General features: G+C 39.5%; 1 protein-coding gene across 1 annotated transcript in view; it reads right to left on the bottom strand.

Moving 5' to 3' along the window:
- The window catches only part of phkb (phosphorylase kinase, beta), a 149,354-nt gene that overhangs the window by 72,889 nt on the left and 54,103 nt on the right, over positions 1 to 22,362 (bottom strand). The window contains exons 10-15 of the mRNA XM_055648385.1: positions 20,179 to 20,274; positions 19,127 to 19,324; positions 13,297 to 13,354; positions 12,185 to 12,262; positions 7,857 to 8,015; positions 5,795 to 5,889 (exon numbers count right to left, since the gene is read on the bottom strand). Of these exons, the coding sequence (XP_055504360.1) occupies positions 5,795 to 5,889; positions 7,857 to 8,015; positions 12,185 to 12,262; positions 13,297 to 13,354; positions 19,127 to 19,324; positions 20,179 to 20,274 (684 nt within the window). The remainder of the gene's footprint in view (positions 1 to 5,794; positions 5,890 to 7,856; positions 8,016 to 12,184; positions 12,263 to 13,296; positions 13,355 to 19,126; positions 19,325 to 20,178; positions 20,275 to 22,362) is intronic.

The following is a 22,362-nucleotide window of genomic DNA, read 5'->3' as shown; positions in this document are numbered from 1 at the left end:
GCTTGGTACCTGGAAAGGACTGCCACAAGAGGTGGTGAATAGTACAAATATTTAAGAGGCATCATGACAGGTACTTGAATGAGCTGGACATTGAGGATTATGGAAATAGCACAAGCCAATAGGATTAATCTAGATATGCATGATGATTGGCATAGATGCGATGGGCCGAGGAGCCTGTCTGTATGCTGTACAATCTTGGACTCTGTGGTAATCAGCAATAATCTAGCAGTCTTGAAGAGTGAAATGGTCCTCACCACCTTTGATTTCTATATTTCTCTGTTGAGTACAAATTAATTTCGACTAGTACATGTTGACCTTGCTTCAATTATTCCACAGGAAATGAAAAATGTGTTTTAAACATCAATTACCTCAGAAGAAATAGTCTTGAGAGTATAATTTTCCACAAGTCACTAACCTTATTCTATAAATGATAAAATGTAATTTTATCAAATGTGCAAATGTATTACAATGTTGTGAAAAGTTTAATTACTGCCCAACAACCTTCCTGGCACTAAATTCGTTTCAAACATCCATAGCATGTCATTTCTTTAGAATATATTATTGCCAGAGGTTTAAAATTTTTTTAAATAAAGCTTATAATATAGTTTATCTATTATCTCTGTGAATTCAATCTTCCATTACACCTTTTTATTGGGCTTTTGTGCATTATTTTACAATTAATTAAATATGCTGATCTGTACATTCCAGTCCACTGCATAATGGAAGACTCACTAATTGCTTAAATGATTTTTTTTTTAAATCACACACTATTGTTAAGTAACTAAGTTTTATTGGCCAAGTATTCACATACAAGGAATTTGCCTTGGTGCTCCGCCCGCAAGTAACAACATGACATACACTGACAGTTACGAATGACTCAGAAAACACTAAACATTAATAATAATAAAACATTAATGATAAAACACCATTGATCAAGCATGTGAACCAACAAAATACCAGATCACTACAGATTTTTTGACTGTAACATCTGTAGAGCAACTAGTCGTGTATAAAAACTTTTTTATGTCTGGCTGTGGCAGCTTTGACAATCCGGAGTCGCCTTCCAGAGGGAAGTGATTCAAAGAGTTTGTGGTCAGGGTGAGAGGGGTCAGAGATGATCTTGCCCGCTCGCTTCCTGGCCCTTGCAGTGTACAGTTCATCAATGGAGGGAAGGTTGCAGCCAAGAATCTTCTCTGCTGATCGGACGATTCGTTGCAGCCTCCAGGTGTCGTGCTTGGTGGCCGAGCCAAACCAGACCATGATGGAGAAGGTGAGAACAGATACGATGGCCGTGTAGAATTGGACCATCATTGCCTGTGGCAGATTGTGCTTCCTCAGCTGCCGCAGGATGTCCATCCTCTGTTGTGCTTTTTTTTTTTACTGTGGAGTCGATGGTAGCCCCCCACTTAAGGTCCTTGGAGATGGTGGTTCCCAGGAACTTAAAAGACTCCACAGATGTGACTGTGGTGTTGTTGATGGCGGGTGCGGTGAGGGGAGGGGGAGCTCTCCTAGAGTCTACAATCAATTCCACTGTCTTAAGAACATTGAGCTCTAGGTTGTTGCTACGGCACCAGGACGCCAGCTGTGACACTTCCTGTCTGTAGGTAGATTCCTCCACATCCTGGATCAGTCCAATCAGGGTTGTGTCGTCCGGTTGTGTAGGGAGTCAGAAAGCCATACAACATGGAAACAATACAACCCAACTTGCCCATGCTGACCAAGATGCCCCATTCAGTCAAAATCTCTCTAAACCTTTCTCACCAATGAACCTGTAGAAATGTGTTTCAAATGTTGTTAATGTACTATAACAACATTTGTACTATATAACAACATTTGAAATACATTTCTACAGGTTCATTGGTTATCTCTTCTTATTATCTCTTCTGGCAGCTTGTTCCATATACCCACCCCTCTAGATGAAAACGTTGCCCTCCAGGTTCCTATTAAATTGTTCCCCCCTTCACCTTAAACCTATGTCATCTGATTCTTGATAAGATTCTGTGCATTTCGCCTTTCTATTCCGCTCATAATTTTATACACATCTATAAGATCATCCCTCAGCCTCCTGTCTTCCAAGGCTACGGAATAAAATCCTAGCCTAGCCTGCTCAATCTCTCCCTATAGCTCAGTCCCTCAAGTCTTGGCAACATCCTCATGAATCTTCGCTCCAATCTTTCCAGCTTAACAACATCCTTCCAATACCAGGGTAACTAAAAGTGAACACAATATTCAAAATGTGACCTCACCGATACAATTGTAACATAACTTGTCAACTTCTGAACTCAATACCCTAACTGATGAAGGTCGTATCTGAACCTCACATAATTTTATACACTATCAGATCTCCCCTCAATCTCCAACACTTCTCGAGAAAACAATCCAATGTTGCCTGAATAAGAGGGCAACAGCTATAGAGAAGTTGGACACATTAAGTTTGTTGTCTCTGGAGAATCAGAGGTTGAAGGAGACCAGAGAGAAGTGTATAAAATGATGAGGGGTACAGATAGGATAGACGGTCGAAACCTCCTTCCCAGGATGCAAACGTCAGAAAGTAGAGCCCACAACTTGAAGATGAACATGGCAAAATTGAAAGGAGTTGTGCGGGACAGTTTTTGTACACACAGAGAGTGGTGGGTGCCTGGAATGTGCCACCAGGGGTGGTGGTGGAGGCGGATACCATAATGGCATTCAAGAGGCTTATAGATATGCACATGGACATGCAGGGAACAGAGGGATTTGGATCAAATGCAGGCAGAGGAGATTAGTTTAACGTGGCATCATGTTCCACACTGATATTATGGGCCGAAGGGCCTGTTCTTGCGCCGTTCTGTTACAATACAATCAATCAGTTTTTTATTCGTCACATTGCACATAAAGTGCAGTGAAATGAATTTGCCAGCAGCTGTACAATGAAAAAATGAAATGTGTACTTTGAGCTATGGTAATTATTGTGACATTGAAACACACAATATTTATGGAGCACCAAAGAATCATAAAAATAGGCTTGATTAAACATAAATCCATTACTTTCAGAAGATAAATTAAAACATAAATATTTTGAAAGAGCAAGTTAAAATGATAGAAGGGTATTATATACTTTTTGCAAAGAGTGGAGTGAAAATTCATGAGGATGCTTAAAGAATACTTTAAAGTAAAAATGCTCAAGGTCAAAGAGCTTCTCACTATATGCGCTATAGTTGAAGACATATGAGCATTTTCCATCCTGACATATTAGGAAAGGAATGAACTGAAGTAAAGATCTACAAAAGTGACCATTTTAAAGTAAAATATTCATAGGCACACGATTTTTCTTATTCGTACTGACTCTACAGCTCCCATTTGAAGCTGGATCCCTACATTTTAGGCAGCAGTAACTGATTTCATTCTATTTCATTCTGCAGTGCACTATAGTTAAACGCCCTCAGTTAAATCAACGCACGTTAGTGGCATCATTCATCACTTTCACAGTTCATCCTTATGCGAAATGGACTGCTACGACACATAAAACATTATTTCAGCAACACTGATAGAATAAACAGGTCTAGAAGAACCAAGCTCATAAAGCAAGTCAAACAATTCACATCTGCTCTCTAATAAAACCCGATTTGTTGGGTTTCAGATCTTTGTTGAAATCAACTAATGTAATGCTTTGTTATTTTCTTGCATAATTATCATGTTTTGGCTATCTCACTTGATGAGGGGGGGGGAATATGTTATGACAGTCAGGCTGGGCAGGCCCGAGTGTGGCAGGTCAAGGAGACCTGTACATCAGGTCTATGATTGTCTCGGTACCTAGTCTCAGGCACGTGAATCGCTATCAAAACATGGGGGGGGAACACAATTTCTTTGCTGCCGCGCATGCGCACATATGCGAGACTTCAGCCGTGGGCCCTGTGGACGTAACATCGGAAGCTGACCTAGTTGGTGACCGACTCCGACCTCCAGACAACAGCAGCTTTGTCCTCCCCGAATTGTGGGGCTTCAATCAGGCCGTTCCCAGGGTCTTTCATCAGCCAGCGGGTTCTTCAGCATCGGGAGCCTCGATCGCCTCGATGCAGCAGTTTGATTTTAAGCCACGCTGGGCGCTAAAGGCCCACGAACGGGCCGATTCAGCCCTTAGAAAGCGTCTGATAAAGTCTGGATTACAAAGCATGGGGGGGATTGTACCCCACCGCTCAAAGCAGGGGGGGGGGGGGGGGGACGTGCCCCTCGTTCCCTCCCCCCCCCCAGGATTTCCATCCATGCCTAATCTCAGCTACATCATGCAATCTTGTTCCATTTGAACAAGTGATGTTATATTGATACTAACTTTAAACTCACCGCTCAGCCATCCTTCCAATTGACATGCATTCCGAGGCTTGTACATCCCTGGCACCAGAAGCAAGAATCAATAGTGTTGGCTCTTGTTTAAAGATGGCTCGCATCAAACTCAGAAACGTTATTAAAATAGCTTTTAAAATGACATAGCTTTAAGTTGAGAGGGGCAAAGTCTAAAGGAGATGCACGGGACACGTATTTTACAAAGTGAATGGTGGGTGCCTGGAACACGCTGCCATGGGTGGTGGTGGAGGCAGATACAAGAGTGGCATTTGAGAGGCTTTTAGATAGGTACATGTATATGCAGGGAATGGAGGGTTATATATCATGTGCGGGTAGAGGAGATTAGATATCATGGCATCATGTTTGAAACGGACAGTGTGGCCCAAAGGGTCTGCGACTGTGCTGTGCAATATTCTATGTAAGATACGTACATGACCTTCCTGCATCCCATGAGCAGATTGCTTGCCTGTTCCTCATCTATCCTACATTAATGTGTCGACGGGTTTGAGGTAGGTTGGTTTTCGATTTATAGATTATTTTGAAATGTTACTTTCTGCCTGATGATAACCTACCAATTTTTGTAATTCAGTCTATTTCATTCCACCTTACAGCAGCCATTGACATAGACTTTCATGTGTAAGAAAGAACTGCAGATGCTGGTTTCAATCGAAGGTAGACACAAAATGCTGGAGTAACTCAGCGGGACTGGCAGCATCTCTGGAGAGAAGGAATGGGTGACATTTTGGGTCAAGACCCTTCTTCAGACTGATGTCAGGAGAGTGGGTGGGACAAAGTATCAACGTCACCCATTTCTTCTCCCCAGAGGTGTTACACGTCCCGCTGAGTTACTCCAGCATTTTGTGTCTACCTTCGACATAGGCTTCCACACTGATGTCTTGATCATATGATTTAATTTTCAAATGACCGAAGTAAGTTCATTTCAAACAGGATGATTAACTTGCCAGAAACAACACATTTGTATCCAAGTCATCAATGCCAGATTCAGTATGATTTCCATAATCTTAAATAAGATAACTACATTATTCTTTTGAGGGATTTTTTAGTACCGAGAGATTTGTGAAAGTAGCACTTCTCTGCCAAAGATCACAAAACAATTTCAAAGGATGCAGAATTGAGGAACATGCATTAACTGTCATTTCTGTTCCATTGTTTTATCAGTATGCCCTTTTCTTCATGATACCTCCCAGCAAATTATTAATGCATCACTGAAAGGGGTTGTTTCATAAAAGAATAACAAGGGCTTTCATCAACCCACATTAAGGATTCTCTGTGTGTCTTTTCTCATTCACCTCTTTTGCAATTTTCCTTTTTTTATTGTTATTACTTTTCCCCGTCTTCTTCTTTCTATTTTTAGTTTTACTTGCCGTTCTTTTTCTTCCATGCTTCATTTTTTTTTAACCTTTTCTTAAACCTTTCATTACTTAACTTGGAAAAACATTGTCTCCAAACTAACCTGGTTGGAATATCTCATGCTTATATTCCTCTGCTCCTTTGGAGGGATGTACCGCTTGCAAGGATCCAGCTCTTTTGGGCTGATTAGTTCATCCACTGTCATGGGTAAATAACAAGAAAATAGTTTAATATTAAGTAACATTTGGCAAGAATATTTTATTCTGCCAATCTATAAAATGATCATCTATTAATTCAGTAACATATCCAACCTTTGACATTGGATACTGTTAGTGGATGTTCAGAAGTATAGACTAGGGTCATAAGTTATAGGAGCCGAATTCGGCCCATCAAGTCTACTCTGCCATTCAATCATGGCTGATCTATTTTCCCATCTCAACCCCATTCTCCTGCCTTGTCCCCATAACCGCTGACCCCCGTACTAATCAAGAATCTGTCAATCTCCACCTTAAAAATATCCATGAATTGGCCTCCACAGCCATCAGTGGCAATGAAGTCCATAGACTCACCACCCTCTGACTAAAGAAATTCCTCTTCAGCTCCTCTATTCTGAGGCTGTGGCCTCTGGTCCTAGACTCCCCACAGATTGTTAGCTTGTCTAACTAATTAGAGTCTAGTCTTTGAGAATCAACAAATTATTTGGTGGTGATTACAGTTAGGACTACTGGTACCCAAGGACTCATGAGTTGCTTCGCAAAAATATAACACAACAAATTATTTGGTTTACATTTCCTCATAATACTTCCCTTTCATGCAATTTAGGAGATCATACAATGTGCAACTAACAGTTGTCTGAATCAGGGTCATAAGTAGCCTGTTTTGGGACAGATCATGTGCAGCCTCAGTTAGCCTTCTGTGAAACTATCTTTATTTATTTCATGTTTAAGAAAGAACTGCAGATGCTGGAAAAATCGAAGGTAGACAAAATTGCTGGAGAAACTCAGCGGGTGAGGCAGCATCTATGGAGCGAAGGAATAGGTGACGTTTCGGGTCGAGACCCGAAACGTCACCTATTCCTTCGCTCCATAGATGCTGCCTCAACCGCTGAGTTTCTCCAGCATTTTTGTCTACCTTTTATTTATTTCATATTCTGTTACCCCGTTTCACTCCTTCCAAACCTCGTGTTCCACTCTACAAACCTCTGCTGACTTCATCTTGCTCTCTAGCTAGTCCCGCGCATCCTTTATTAGTGACTTTACTGATTATAAATGCTCCATCTGCATCTCGCATCTGAAACTTGAAGCCTGGTTTCATTCATATCTTTCACATAAACTACTTTGACAAGGACATCTGCCACATCCACTCTTTCACTGATTCTATTCTCTTGAGTAATTCCCTCATTTTTGCCCCATCAATGAGAATCGTGCTTGAAGTTATTACCCAGGTCACATGCACACCCTTACGTCCCATTTCCCCATATGTTGCCCCTCTGCTTCCTATAACACTCTCCTTAAATTATGCCAGAAGAAATGGTTGAGGTAGGTATCATTTTTCATTCTATCCCATCGTATTGTATAACAGTTTATTTATTCATGTGTTTTGTAGTCAATGCCTACAATGTTCTGTGTACTGAAGCAAAGCAAGAGTTTCATCGTCCTATCAGGGACCCATGACAATAAACTTGAACTTGAACTATTTTAAAGACACTTGAATAGCTGCATGGATAGGAAAAGTTTAGAGGAATATGGACCAAATGCAGACCGACAGGACTGGTTTTGATGGACATCTTGGTCAGCATAAATTAATTAGGCCATACTTTTAATACACTTCTTAATCCTTGCCAATGCTTTTACTTTATTGATTTTCCATAGATTGTGGTGTGTGCCTGGGATGTACTGCCAGGCATTGTGGTGGAGGCAGACATTATTGTATTTAAGAGGCTTTTAGATGGGCGCATGGATAAGCAGGGAATGAAGGGACATGGATCTCGGGCATGCGGAGGAGATCAGTTGACATAATGTTCGGTACGGACATCGTGGTCCAAAGAGACTTTTTCTTGTCCTGTATTGTTCTATTTTCTATAAATTTGTGAAAATTGTTTGTGTTTGTTTTTACAGGAAAACACATTATTGTTACAGATTCAGGTTGTTTAATGAGTTACTTACCAAGCAACTTAGCGATGATATACAAAGCCTGTCCCCACAAGAAGAGGTTTCCTTCTTGAGCCGAGGTGTTAGGGAAACGCTTTTGGCTGCCCGGTGACTCCTTTTCTGATTCAATAAAGTCAGCCGGCACATAGTAGTACTTTGGAACTTTAGCAAAGCCTGTACGAATAAAGAACAAACACTGATTAAAGATTGCCATCATAAAAATATTACCATTCCGATTACAGTGATGAAATTTATATTCACAGTGAAACTACTTAAGCTAAGAAACTGTAAGGGTGATAGTAAGATGTAAAATGGATTTCTATATTTCTTTTGTCATTCTTCCTGCAATTATCTCTGCTAACCAGATATTTCAAATTGCACAGAATTTACAGTTGAGGTTATAAAATTAAGTAATATTGAGAACTATTATAATTCAGAATTTCAAAAACTATTTTCTCATTCAAGTTTTGCAGTAGGTTCATCCCACACACTCAACTACAACTGGCACTCTGGTGGCATGATGCAGGCACTCAACTTCCTTACTAGAATTACCTACATAAAGCAGATTTTTGAAAAAATGCCCTTACTACTATATTATCTACATTTAAATATATGAATTATTGACAATTAAATGGATTAAAATAGGCAAAATCTTGTTGTTTCAAACGGCAGCAGAGCAGTTACTTAATTATTGCAAATTCAGTGTTTTACATAAAGAATTAGGTTTTGCAAGAAGTTATTAAATTAGTGAATGCGTGAATTGAATTGGCAGCATGCACAATTTCATCAACCACAATAATTTCATCACCCACAAATCACCGAACAAAACTCATTTATGACTTTTGGGAAAAAAAAACGAATTTCCTCATTAAATTTATAAATCTGCTCATATGAATCTAGGTGTTTATTCTAAAGTACAATAGGACAAATGCTCTTCCAAAATGCTGTTGAATAGCTATTTTACATAAAACATATGACAACCTCATCAATCATTAGCATAAAGACCATTCCGTTTCATGGATTCATGCAATTGTACAGAATATACCAAGTCCATTCACAGCTATTGACTACTATCCCTCTAGAAATCAATTTCACATTTTCATTTCATTCTGAGACAGATTTTAGCATGGTCTCTTACAACAGACAGAATATTATACTGTTCACTGCTGACAGTTTGACAGGAAAATGTATAGCTTTTTATGTCAAAGAAATTGACAGCCTTGTTTAAAGAAAAGTGAAACAGCAGTGATTAGGCAGAAGTCCAAATGATATTCAAGCACAGACATCATGGTGAGACTATAGTAGCCATCTGCAGTACAATGTCACAGCACTCTGCAAACTGAATTACATGTTGTCAGAAGGATTAAAAATCATTTAAAAAAATATTTTAATTTAAACTAATTTCAAACATCATCTTATTCATTTCCACTTCCAAAAAAGGCTATGTGCGCCAAATTGCATACAATGCACGAGTGATATCCCTAAAAAGCCATTTTGCCCATCCTGCCTCTTCAAAATCAAGTCTAGGAGATCTTGACTTATTTTGTCTCCATTTAAGTATCTTATATGACACTGCTAAATAATACTGTTTCTTTTGCATCAGCAGTAGCTGCAAATCCCTTGGGTCAATTCAGTTTTCTTCTTCTGGTTTATCGCAGTCTTTCACTTTCATTTGCAACATTGAGTTTTCCCAAATGCAACAGCAGAAGGTTAGATTCTACAGACTGTAATCTACTCTGAACATGTCACTTGAGAAGGGCATGGCCAGGAAGCAGTGGCACTGCTAACAGTGTAAAACAATATGGAATGACAGAGGGAAGACAGGTTTAGAATGTGATTAAGAGGTTAAGGAAAGCAAAATAAAGATCAGAGTCGCAGCAAGAAACTGAATAACCATAAACATATAGAGGGCAGATGAAGAATTACATTAATCAATGTCAATATCCATTGCTCCCTCAATAAATTAAGCTCCAGTTCTTGGAAACATTTTTGTTTACCACATTGGTTAAGCATTTGTCTAAATCTTTGGGACAATGCATTATTATTCTGATTAAGAAATACTATGTTTGCCCTGCAGAAATCTGTTCATCTTTTGCCAAAATGAAAATAAATCTCCAAGATAAATGTTAGAAAACGCAGCTTTTTCGAGGTGTTAAATTATAGATGAGTCGCTTTAAGCCACGTCCTCCTTTGGCATAATGCTGCACGCACAACAATTCAGGAGAAATGCCCTCTCAAGACAGCGCTGGCACCTGCTCAAATATTTACGTGAGAAATTCTTATCACAGCTTTAAGCCAGTTTACTAATAAATAATCCATCTGCCAAGTCTGTGCACAGGAGAATTAAAACATGCTGTATTAATTGCTTCATATTAGTCAGTGGCTGGTTTCTTTTCATCCAAAGTGAAATAGTTGCACAAAATAACCCTGCTGGGTGCTCTTCTGGAAACAAGACACATGACTGCCCCGGCACAAATGAGCTAGAACACGGCACTGTCAGATCAACTTCTCACATATCATAATTCTCACAGCAAGCCACATTTAAGCATGACTGTGATTCTGACAAATAAAGTAGACGAATGGTTGTTTAGGCTCTTTGCCTGGTGAGATGGGACTGCTTCATGGGGAATACAATCACTAGCAGAATGACTGAGTTTTTGAAATGGTAATATAGTAATTCATGAGCTGCACAGAAAGCAATGAACTACACAGCAGTGATCTTAATCCACTTGCTTCACAAAAGGTCTCTTGAATCTCATAGCACTAATAAATTTAACCCAAGCTCTCGCCTACATTTTTTTCCTTGACATTTCTCCCCAGTAGAACAACTTAGCGATGCGAGTAACTTTTCTACAAAAAGATAACTGTTCGTGGAAGAATATTATGGCGAGATTGAATTTATTTCATTTCTCTAGTATCTATTCGCAAGGGCATTGCTGACAAGGTCAGTGTTTACAATAAATTCTCAATTTCCTTGCAGGCACCGACTGAAACATCTTTTTCAATAGCTGTTGATGGTGCTGAATGGTCAGCATTGTCAGGATTTATATACAGTAGCAGTTGAGGAACAGTGACAACAATCTTCACTCTGGTATTTTATTCTTCATAGGTTACATTTACGTACTATCCAACCAAATCAGATTATACTATAACTGAGTACAATCAAGTCAAACACGAGTACAACAGGTTAAGTGAGGGGAACAATATTGCAGTGGATAGGTCTTTGAGGTAACAACCTGGCTGGGAATGAGATTTAGGCTGTAACTAACCGTCTTACAAAGGGCAGCCGTGATTTAGTCCAGGGTATAGCTCAGCACAATGATACAACTGTAGAGTTGCTGCCTTACAGCACAAGTGACCTGGGTTTGATCCTGATTATGGGTGTTGTCAGTCTGGAGTTTGTACATTCTCCTTGTGACCACATGGGTTTACTCCGGGTCCTACCCACGTTCCAAAGAGGTACAGGTTTGTGGGCTAATTGGCTTCTATAAATTGTCCCGAGTGTATAGGATAGAACTAGTGTGAACAGATGATCGACAGTCGGCACGGACTCAGTGGGCCGAAGGGCCTGTTTCCACTCTGTACCTCTAAACTAAATGCCTGGAGGACCAGAAGGGGAGCTGCCACATGGGAGGTATTTCAGCTAAAGCAAGGTCCTCAGCTTGACAACATGGGACCTAATCAGGTGGAATCCAATGAAGCAATGATGGGATCGCCTTGCATCTACAGTGAAAGTGTGTTTCTGTACGAGTGGGCCAAACAGTCTGCATAATCATCGTCCTCATGTCCAAGCATATGTTGCATGCTACTGCATTCCATTGCATGTCAAGGGATGTTTCTGTGATGGCGGGTTGGACACATGGAATACCTGGATGGGAAAGTTCACACTTTGTAGACCTCACTCAGCTTTGCAGACCCCACTGGACAAAATTAGACTTTTATGATTGTTACTAATTTTCCATCGATCTCCAAATTGTGCTTGTAATTTAACTTTTTTTTTTTTTTTTTTTTAAAGTCACCTCCTGTTCACATTATTCTCATTCTACTTATTGATCAGTAGATCAACTAGAAAGCTTGATGCTGGAATTGCAAATAAGAAATGTTCTTATATAGTGCAGAGTTCAGTAACAAAAATCTTGTTCAAAACAAACTCTCAACTTCACGGATCATACATATAATTAGAATAAACATACTGAGCTAATTATATAGTAATGCAACAAATGTATTTGTTCAAACTTTTGCAATAATGCCACATTTAATCTGCCTTGGGTTCTGCATTGAATCTGAGATAAAGAACTGACTAACTCTTGCTTCAATATTATCATTTTGAGTATTTTCCTTACCGTCATAAGAATGATGCAGCAATGGCTCCAGAAGGTGCATGTATTCATTCACTTGTTCAGTATTATCTCTAAATACCCCTGGAGAAAACAAGCCACAAGCCATTTTTACATTTAAAAAATATATAGTTTTGATAAATCTCTTGCTTCTTACAAAGTTGATTTCACACATAATTGGTGTGCTAAAATTGTAAGTAGTGATTAGTGTGGTGAGAATAATGGGTCAGCAAGTTGAGTATCAAATTGAAACCTTGTAAGGGGAGAGGAGGGCTGGTAATGACCCAAGATCCACCTGAACATGAAATGTGCTGGCCATGCCTTGTAATGCCATGATGCTGCAATTAGTTGCACCATCCTACTTGCATCTTGGGTGTGGAGTGAACAGCATTATCAAATACATCATTTGGGTGTGGAGGAAACAGCATTTACAGATACATCATGCTGTACAAAGCATGACAGCAACACATGTTATAACGCTAAACATTACAAAGGATGGGCTTTAACTTGCACACATGAAAACCACAGGGAGTATATTTAGTTTAGTTTATATTAGTTTAGAGATACAGCACAGAAACAAGCCCATCAGCCCACAGAGTCCGCGCCAATCAGCGATCCTCGTACTCTAACACTATCCTACACACTAGGGACAATTTAAATATTTTTACCAAAGTCAATTAACCTACAAACTTGCACGTCTTTGGAGTGGGGGAGGAAACCACAGCACCTGGTGCAATAATTACAAAGACCATCGGTAATGACATTTTGATCCAATGTATTGATTTTGGAAATGGCATTAAAATAAAAAATCTGAAATTTTAATAAAAGCTTTTGTCATCGTACATCTGTGTTCTCTGGTTATCATTACGTTCCCTTTGTTAATTCTATTCTCAGCCCTTTAATCCACTTTGAATGAATTGATTTCTGCAAGGATAAATGCTACACATTGTGGGGATAGTTTACGCTATTACCCAAAGGCAAAAGAGAGACGTTTAAAGTTTTTTTTTAAAAAGGTAATCAGAAGTAAACTAGATACTTCCAATCCAGTAGCAATGTTAATCAATACCTCTGAATCAAAATGACTTTTTCAAATCAGGCAACTTGCACATTTTACTTACCATCAATTATTAAATAAATGTAAAACAGAGGAAATTCACATTCAATGCCATCAAACAGCTAGAAAAGAAACCAATTATTAATAATTATGGTTAATGCAGTACATTGAAAAATAAAATGTAACAATAACTTTCTTATAAAAATGGACACACCATTCTTAAAATATAATTTAGAATTTCAACATCAAATTCACCATCAATGAAAATATGAGATTAAAATGTAAATTTGAATAAAAGCTCTTTCAATGCAATAACATTTAAATCCTTCAGCGACCAGGAGCCAACTATAGAGAATCACCACCTAATAAATTACAGTGTAATGGTAACTCACTTCTATGTGTACAAAAGCACATGACAAACAGGAGACGGCCAATTGACTCTCAAATCTGCTAGAATGTTCAATAAGAGTATGGTTGATGGAAACTTTGCCTCAATATCACTTTCCTGCTCACTCCCCATACTCCACAATCCCCTGTAGTTCATATATTTGTCAATCTCTGCCTTGAATAGATTCACTGAATCTTGCAGAATTCCAAAGTGACCGTCTGAAGGAGGGTTTCGACCCGAAACGTCACCCATCCGTTTTTTCCAGAGATGCTGCCTGAACCGCTGAGTTGCTCCAGCACCTTGCGCCTATCTTTCAAAGAGAAAAACCTCTGTGAAGACACAAGGAACTGCAGCTGCTGGTTTACAACGACAACAAAAAAACACCAAGTGCTGGAGTAACGCAGTGGTCAGGCAGCATCTCAGGAGAAAATGTATAGGTGACGTAAACTTTTTCCATATCTCCATCCAAAATAGTTTTGAAATCACAGCCACATTTTAAATACCAGTGTAAAGAGAAATATCATTTTAATATCCACCCTGCCAATACCACTCAGAATCTTGCATATTTCATAAGATCATCTCTCATTCTTCTAGACGCCAGTGAATATAGACCCAATCAGCTCAACCTTTCATGCATAAATCCTTTCATCCCATATTCTAGTGAAACCTCATTGCACTGCCTCCAAAGCACACATATCCTTCCTTAAATACCGAGACCAGCATGTGGTAGAAATGCTGGTGCAACGGTTCCGTCCCTCCTCTGCGAGACTCTACCGGGCAACAGTAGTAGAGCAGTAACTTGCTGCCTAATGCTGGGAATGCACCATATCAACTACACCATGTCAGCTACATCAACTGCAGAATCTGTATTGATGTATTCAGTTTTTTGTTTTTTTTAATCCTAAATCTTGTCCATTATTTTAGATTTTCAATAAGTTTTTAACAGATTTACTGTTTTTTTTTAAAATTAATTAAGGAAATATTAATTGTTTGCAAGTGTCTCTGCATCACAGGGACATGTACAAGCTCATCCTTGACAACTTTGACAGGAGGCAAGGTTGCCCCCAGCCACCAGGGCAATGCAGGGACAGCAAGCTGAATGATAAACCCACAGATGCTGAGCCGCTGCTGTCAGTGTGTGACATTGGAGTGTCCAAAACGGTTGGACATATGCATTCACCAGGGTAATTACAGCCCTGGGGAGAACCTTGTGCAGTGAGTATGGACAGCTGGCCAAATTGAGAACAATTTGGTCTTGTAGTTACTCAAGAGGTATGGCTAGGCAGTTCATGACAGGGGGATGTAACTGCAGTGTATTTTGTAGATAATAAGGTGATGGAAGGTATGAATGTTTAGGGCAGTGGATGAGGTGCCAATCAAGCAGGTTATTTTGTCTTGCATTTTGCCGAGCTCACGGATTGAGATTGAGCTGCAAACATCCTGGCAAGTGCAGAGTATTCCACCGCAGTACTGACTTATACAGTCCACCAGCCTCCATGAACTACCGACATCCCTCCCATAGAAACATAGAAAATAGGTGCAGGAGTAGGCCATTCGGCCGTTCGAGCCTGCACCGCCATTCAATATGATCATGGCTGATCATCCAACTCAGTATCCTGTACCTGCCTTCTCTCCATACCCCTTGATCCCTTTAGCCACAAGGGCCACATCTAACTCCCTCTTAAATATAGCCAATGAACTGGCCTCAACTACCTTCTGTGGCAGAGAATTCCACAGATTCACCACTCTCTGTGTGGAAAATGTTTTTCTCATCTCGGTCCTAAAAGGCTTCCCCCTTATCCTTAAACTGTGACCCCTTGTTCTGGACTTCCCCAACATCGGGAACAATCTTCCTGCATCTAGCCTGTCCAACCCCTTAAGAATTTTGTAAGTTTCTATAAGATACCCCCTCAATCTTCTAAATTCCAGCGAGTACAAGCCGAGTCTATCCAGTCTTTCTTCATATGAAAGTCCTGACATCCCAGGAATCAGTCTGGTGAACCTTCTCTGTATTCCCTCTATGGCAAGAATGTCTTTCCTCAGATTAGGAGACCAAAACTGTACACAATACTCCAGGTGTGGTTTCACCAAGGCCCTGTACAACAGCAGTAGAACCTCCCTGCTCCTATACTCAAATCCTTTTTCTATGAAATAGCATGTCATATCTGTGCCTTGAATCATAGTTTTCCCGCTGAAATGCTTCAATCCAAAATGTTGCCAATCCACATCCTCCAGAGATGCTGCCTGACCCATAGACTTACTCTAGCAGTTTGTGTTCCACATTCGGGTATCTACAGTCCCTTGTGTCTCTAGTTTTGCCTGTTTATTTCTATTCGCTGCCCAAGTCAATTTTTCTACTGATTGGTCTACCTACCCAATGTATCCACTGTCCTTTAGCATTTCATGTGAGTGTTATGTTCAGATGAATCTCGCACCCTGACCCTCCTCCCGCTCCCCAAACAGATGCTGCTCGATCCGCTGAGTTTGTTTCTGTTCCCAATTCAAACTCCATGTTGTTTATGCAGACTTGTGGGCACCAGCGCTGAACATATGCCAGGGCAATACATTTAAAGCTACCCTTTTCTTTTCTCTGGTTTAGCTAACTTTCAAAATTGAATTAAACTGTTCCCGGAGCGACATTCTAGACAAATTGGTGCTGTGGCATAATATTATTAAATTATCAATAAATCATTCCCAGTAACATCAGGATTACTGGACAAGAATTGACCCAAGGTCCATCCTCCACCATCCTGCTGGTTTTAAGATATGATGATAATGGAGTGACTGGTTAATTGTTGCAATCAATCATAACTAATTCAGCAAAGAAAAATCCCTGTAGTGAAAACATTTTTTGAAGAATTGCAAATTCACTTACCTGTTTCTCACAAGCAAACTACACTTACCAAATGCCAGGTCTCAAGTGATTGCTACACTGTATTTTAAATTAAGTAATGTAATTTTCTAAAGCAGATCTACCCAATTTGCATATGATTGAATTAATATTGTCCACTTTCATTGATTCCTTAAGGGGCCCATTCTAGATCTCGCTGTAGACCTGAACACCTCCACTCAGTCTGCCTAAACGTAATTGATCTCCAGGTTGCTACACAATTTTAACACCCCCTCCAATTCCCATATTGACCTTTTCTGTCCTGCACCTCCTCCACTGTCAGGGTGAGGCCCAGCACAAATTGGTGGAGCAGCACCTCATATTTCACTTGGGCAGCTTCCACCCCAGCGGTATGAATATTGACTTCTCTAACTTCGTAACCCTTGCTTTCCCTCACTCCCCATCCCTCCCTCTTCCAAGTTCTCCGACCAGTCCGACTGTCCCCTGATTACATTTAATCTCCGTATGCTTCTTCGTGACTAACTAGCAATGATCTATTCTACATTTTCCTTTTCCCCTTCGATGTTTCGTTTTCACACCTTACACCTCCTTATCTCTGTGTCTCCCTCTCCAATGATTCATAGTCTGAAGAAGGGTCTCGACTGAAAACATCACCCATTCCTTCTGTCCAGAGATGCTACCTGTTCCGTTAAGTTACTCCAGCATTTTGCATCCATCCTGGATATTAACCACTTGCTCACTGAGGTACATCCCCGTGAAATTTTCTTTTCAACAAGGGCTTGCATTCCCATAAAGAATTCATTACAATTGTTGGACAATTATTCCTCCTTTTGCTTAATAGACTAAAATACCAAACTAGACCTATCCAGCCATTTCATTATTTCCTTTTAAAGAGCATTGCCTTATACTTTATCAATCCAAAACGCACAGCTTATTTGAATATAGGATCATTTTAAAGATTGATATTCCTTTCCTATCTTCAAGTTCTGAAGATTCCTTCAAGATAATAGGAAAGATATGACCAGATTTGTGAGCCACCTGCTTGAAACTATTTTGGGGTTTTAATTGCAGTTATCAAACCAATCAGAATTAAACTCTAGACACAAAAAGCTGGAGTAACTCAGCGGGTCAGACAGCTTCCTGGGAGAAATTACGAAGAAGGTCTGAAGAAGGGTCTCGCCACGAAACGTCACCCTTTCCTTTTCTACAGAAATACTGTCTGACCCGCTGGGTTACTCCAGCTTTTTGTGTCTATCTTTGATTGATACCAGCATCTGCGGTTCCTTGCTACAGAATTAAACTCTAGCCTGACATCTCAGTGGAGTACTTCTTCGTGAGGGCTAATCTACATATTTAGATGGGCACTAAAGATCCCATCTCAGGAAATGGTTCCAAAGTCTTGGCCAAATTACATCCCTTTATTAACAAATAGATGCACTTGCAAATCTAATTTGCTGCTTCTCATCATTGTTTTTATTGCCTACATAATAACAATGAGCACAGTTCAAACACAAGCTCTTGTCTGTGAAGTGGTTTGGGTTATGTTGAGGATAAGGCAGTAAACAAAAGAAATGTAGATTTCTGCAACTTTCAAATGCTGGCAGAAGAGAAAGAAAATACTCTGTTGTCCCAAGTTGAAAGTAAAATAGAGTAAAATATGTTGTTTCACATTCGCACTACATACAAGAACCATAATGTCAGCTGCATGCAAATTCCTGTTATCAACTACAACTAAAGGAGAAGTTTAGTTCTTCTCTAAGAGATTTTCCTTCCCAAATGTTCCACGCTTAGACAAATAGTGCTCCAGTACCTCTCATTAACTGGTTGACCTACAATCCTTTAAATAAAGGGTTATATCGTTCAAAGCACACAGCACACTTTATTCATTTGGGGACATGAGCGTTGTTGGTAAGGTCTGCAGGGTCCTGAAATCCCAATGTGTATTTGATGTTCTCGCCACTCTCATTGTTTTATCAACATGGAGGAATGTTGGTTCATCAAATGGGAATATAAGGGAAGAGGGTTTGTCACAGGAGTGTGGATGATTCCTTATCTGCGCCTCATGGGATCTGGTTTCATTTTTATTGCATTTTGGAGGGAAGTTAACAAGCAACCATCTTGCTTTGGATTTAGCAGCATGTATTAGAGTCACATTACCCAAAGGAGAGTGTGCCAATACGGCAATTTCAATTTCCATTATGAGACTTCATTTGCTATAAGTTTCAGATTATAATAAACTGAATTTAAATACTTCAGCTTCATGGTATTTGAATTTGAGTACCTGGACTGTTCACTTGAGCTTCTTAATTACTATCAGTAATGTAACCACTGTTGCCACATAATCCTTAAGGAATAAACGATATGATATAATAAAACGTTATTCATCCCTGGAGAGGAAATTGGTCAACCAACAGTCATAACACACATCAAGGTACACAAAAACTTGAAATTAAAAGTGAAAACAAAAAGAAAGAGTCAAGCGACTGTTGGCTGGTTGCCGTGTGCACAGCGCCTTCACCGGAACGAACCAACGAACAAACGCAATATGTGAAAGAATGAGGGGATTGACCCATGTGCTAAGTTCAAAAAGAAATCACATTTCGCAGAACACTGGGACACTAGGAAAATGACAATATGGAAATTTGCCCAAATTACCTTAATTTCAGCTGGTTTGTAATATCGGCGTGAATGGTCCTCTAATCTCGTTCTGTATCCATCTCTTAAGAAGCGTTTCATTCCGTAGGTTCCTCTCAGTTTGCGAACAACCTTCTCCATAGTTTGCTCAAACAAGGCGTCATCTTCCACTGCAAATGCAGGGTAACTTATACATGGCAGTAGGGCAGCATCTGTATTCTGGGGAAAATACATTACTCAAATTGGTATCAAACACTTAGTTGAACATTCCCAGATATTGCATATAATTAATATTGCTGTTGTTGTTTTTTTTAAAATATTTTTATTTATTAGAAGCAAATGTACAAGAGTAGAACAAACGGCATATAAAATTATACAGTTATTGTACAGCTTCAATTTTGACTTTTTAGCATTGAGTTAGAGGAAGAGAGAGAACAAGAAAGAGAAAAAGTGAGATGTGCAAAGACAGGACCCCTAGACTACCAATGTGGTGTAGCCAAAGAGTGGGTAAAAGAAAGAAAGAAAAAAGTAAAAGAAAGAAAAAAAACAACAAAAAGAGAGAGAAAAGTGGTGATATACCTGCCTGTGGTCCTTCCCCACCCACCTCACCCAACCCGACCCATAGTTGGATTTAAATCCTAAATTGTGTTGCGCCATACTATCCGCTGTTGGCAAGTTTTATACAAATAAAATATGTTCTATAAAAATAAATAAGTATTAGGAAATAAGAATTAGCAAATCTTTGTAAACTTTACACAATAAGCATCGAAAAAGTTCCCTGTTGTGAGGTTAACTGTATTTGTGTATGCAACATATGACTGATTCAACCCCAAATGTAATAGATTCGCTGTTTTGATAAAAAGCTGACTACTGTTTAGAAATACTGATTCACAAGTACTAGTAGCAGTCAATATGTATTAAATATTTAAAGCCAATTTTATTCTTCTGTACTTTTTAGACTTCCAATTTAATGTATGCTTCAAAACGTTAAAGCAATAACATAGGTTATGTAGAAAGAAGCAAGCAGTTAATTCTCTCTTTATGAAATGCTCTTCATCTGCAGAAATACTTACATGAGACCGAGATTCTCGTGGAAGGAGTGAACAAAGTGTTTGTCTGTTCCGATTGTGAGCATCAAAATCAACAAAAATGACAGACCAAGAACAACCCTACATAAAAACAAAAGGAGATATATTTTGTGAATTCCCACACATATACATACACAAACAAGTAACACATTTTTCTCTTAGCAAATTATTTTGACAATACTCAAATTTCTGATAAAATTAAAATAATGATACTTGAGCCAGTTAATGATACAGGAACATCTAAAAGATCATTGTGCAGTAAACTTCCAGATCATTAAAAAATACAGTCAGCATTGCTGATGCTTCGTGTCAAAGGGAAGAGATCTAAGAAGTGGTTAGTGATTCCGGCCTCTTCAACATTGAAGATAAAACTTCATGGAAGTCTCTGGATTGAAGGAATGGGTGATGTTTAGCACAGAGAGGAAGTAAACTGAACATGGCTGATATATCAAAGTAGCAGAACACTGCATAAGTTTAAAAACATAAAGTTTAAATTAGAAATTATATATTAAGTTACTGAGAAAAGGTTGCAAAGATGATTTGAAATCAGCAATATGGATTTATTTAAGAAACAAGACACTAAAATAGGAAATACACTCTTTACCCATTCAAAGATAACTCATGATTGTACGATAACTTTAAATGGAAGGATTCAACATTTGATGGAACTGTACCAAGCCGCTATCGTCAATGGCCAGGGTTGAACAATACAAATCTGCACTATTACACTACTACCTGGGTTTGATCCTGACTACGGGCGCTGTCTATATGGAGTTTGTGCGTTTCTTTTGTGACAGCGTGGGTTTTTCTCCAGGTGCTCTGGTTTCCTCCCACACTCCAAAGGCGTACAGGTTTATTGGCTTCGGTAAGATGTATATTGTATGTCGGATAGTGCTGGTGTACAGGGTGATCACTGGTTGGCGCAGACTTGGTGGGCCGAAAAACCTGTTTCCACGCTGCAAGTTTAAAGTAAAGTCTAAAGTCAGCCCTTGCAGACTTCCTCTGCCAACCCATCTTAAGCATTTACTTAAAACACCAGATTCTGACAAGATTCCAGTCTGTTTACCTCTTCTCATATTCATCTCTAGGGATAGTATTAACTTTCACTTTCTGCCCTCTGCAAGCATTTTGGCATAATGATCTACTAAATAAACACAAAATACCACTGAATGGCTTTCTTTTATTTCCTACTTTTTTGAGTGAAAAAGCTTAGGAAGGGGTATCATCTATTTAAATAATTGAAGGTCAGTTTATTGTCACATTTACCAATTAAGGTGCAGTGAAATTTGATTTGGAATATAGAATATAGAATTATTATTATTTTTTTTGTTATTGTAAAAAAATATTATTTTATTTGTAGGACAGATCCTTCTTTGCAAGTTCACTTATGCCAGACACTTTAAGACCCACTCTTTCCTGTTGAGCAAAACAGATCTGGAGTCATCCAATCCCAGATCCACCCCATATTTAGGTTTCAGAATATATTTATTTAAAGAAATTAAGAAAGAGTTAAGATGGAGACGCAAGGAATTGCAGCCGCTGGAGTCTGTGAAGAACTCAGTGTGTCAGGCTTAGCCTGAGTTACTTCAACACTGTGTTCTCAATTAAGAGTTGAGAATTTATTAGATGCACCGAGTATAAACCTGAAGAAAGAAAGTGCCACTTGCTGCAGCATTACAGGCACGTTAACTGTAAGTGTAGGTAATGCTCCAACTCTGGGGAACACTAAAAAGAGGTACAACATGAGAGACTTATAACCTCTGTAATCTTTTGAAGCTGCCGTATGGTTGCAATGAAATGAGTTTGGGGAATAGCTTTCAGTTATTTCACTCATCGGTCTGAGAAATACTTACGTTTAGATCCCCAGCGGTCATGGTGACCATGGGTGTCTCCAGGGTGCTATTCCCTATATGGAGGACACCTGTGTGTGACTTTATTTAATGTGGGGAGACTGGTGCACAGACAGCCACCCCACGGACCGTGACAGATCTGGGTCAGGATCCAGTGGCATGGAGTCCAAGATGACCAGAGATGCCCTTTTCTGCTGCAGCCTTCATCCGCCTTCCCACTAAGGTCAGACATCATCCTCCGCCTGTTCCACCGTTGAATTCTTGGTTGGATTGTTGTTTGTCAGAGACCTCCCCCTCGCCCTACTGTCATGGATGGCCC

Source organism: Leucoraja erinacea, chromosome 17 (assembly GCF_028641065.1).
Source record: "Leucoraja erinacea ecotype New England chromosome 17, Leri_hhj_1, whole genome shotgun sequence".
Taxonomy (NCBI): domain Eukaryota; kingdom Metazoa; phylum Chordata; class Chondrichthyes; order Rajiformes; family Rajidae; genus Leucoraja; species Leucoraja erinaceus.
This window is presented reverse-complemented; position numbering and strand designations above follow the sequence as displayed.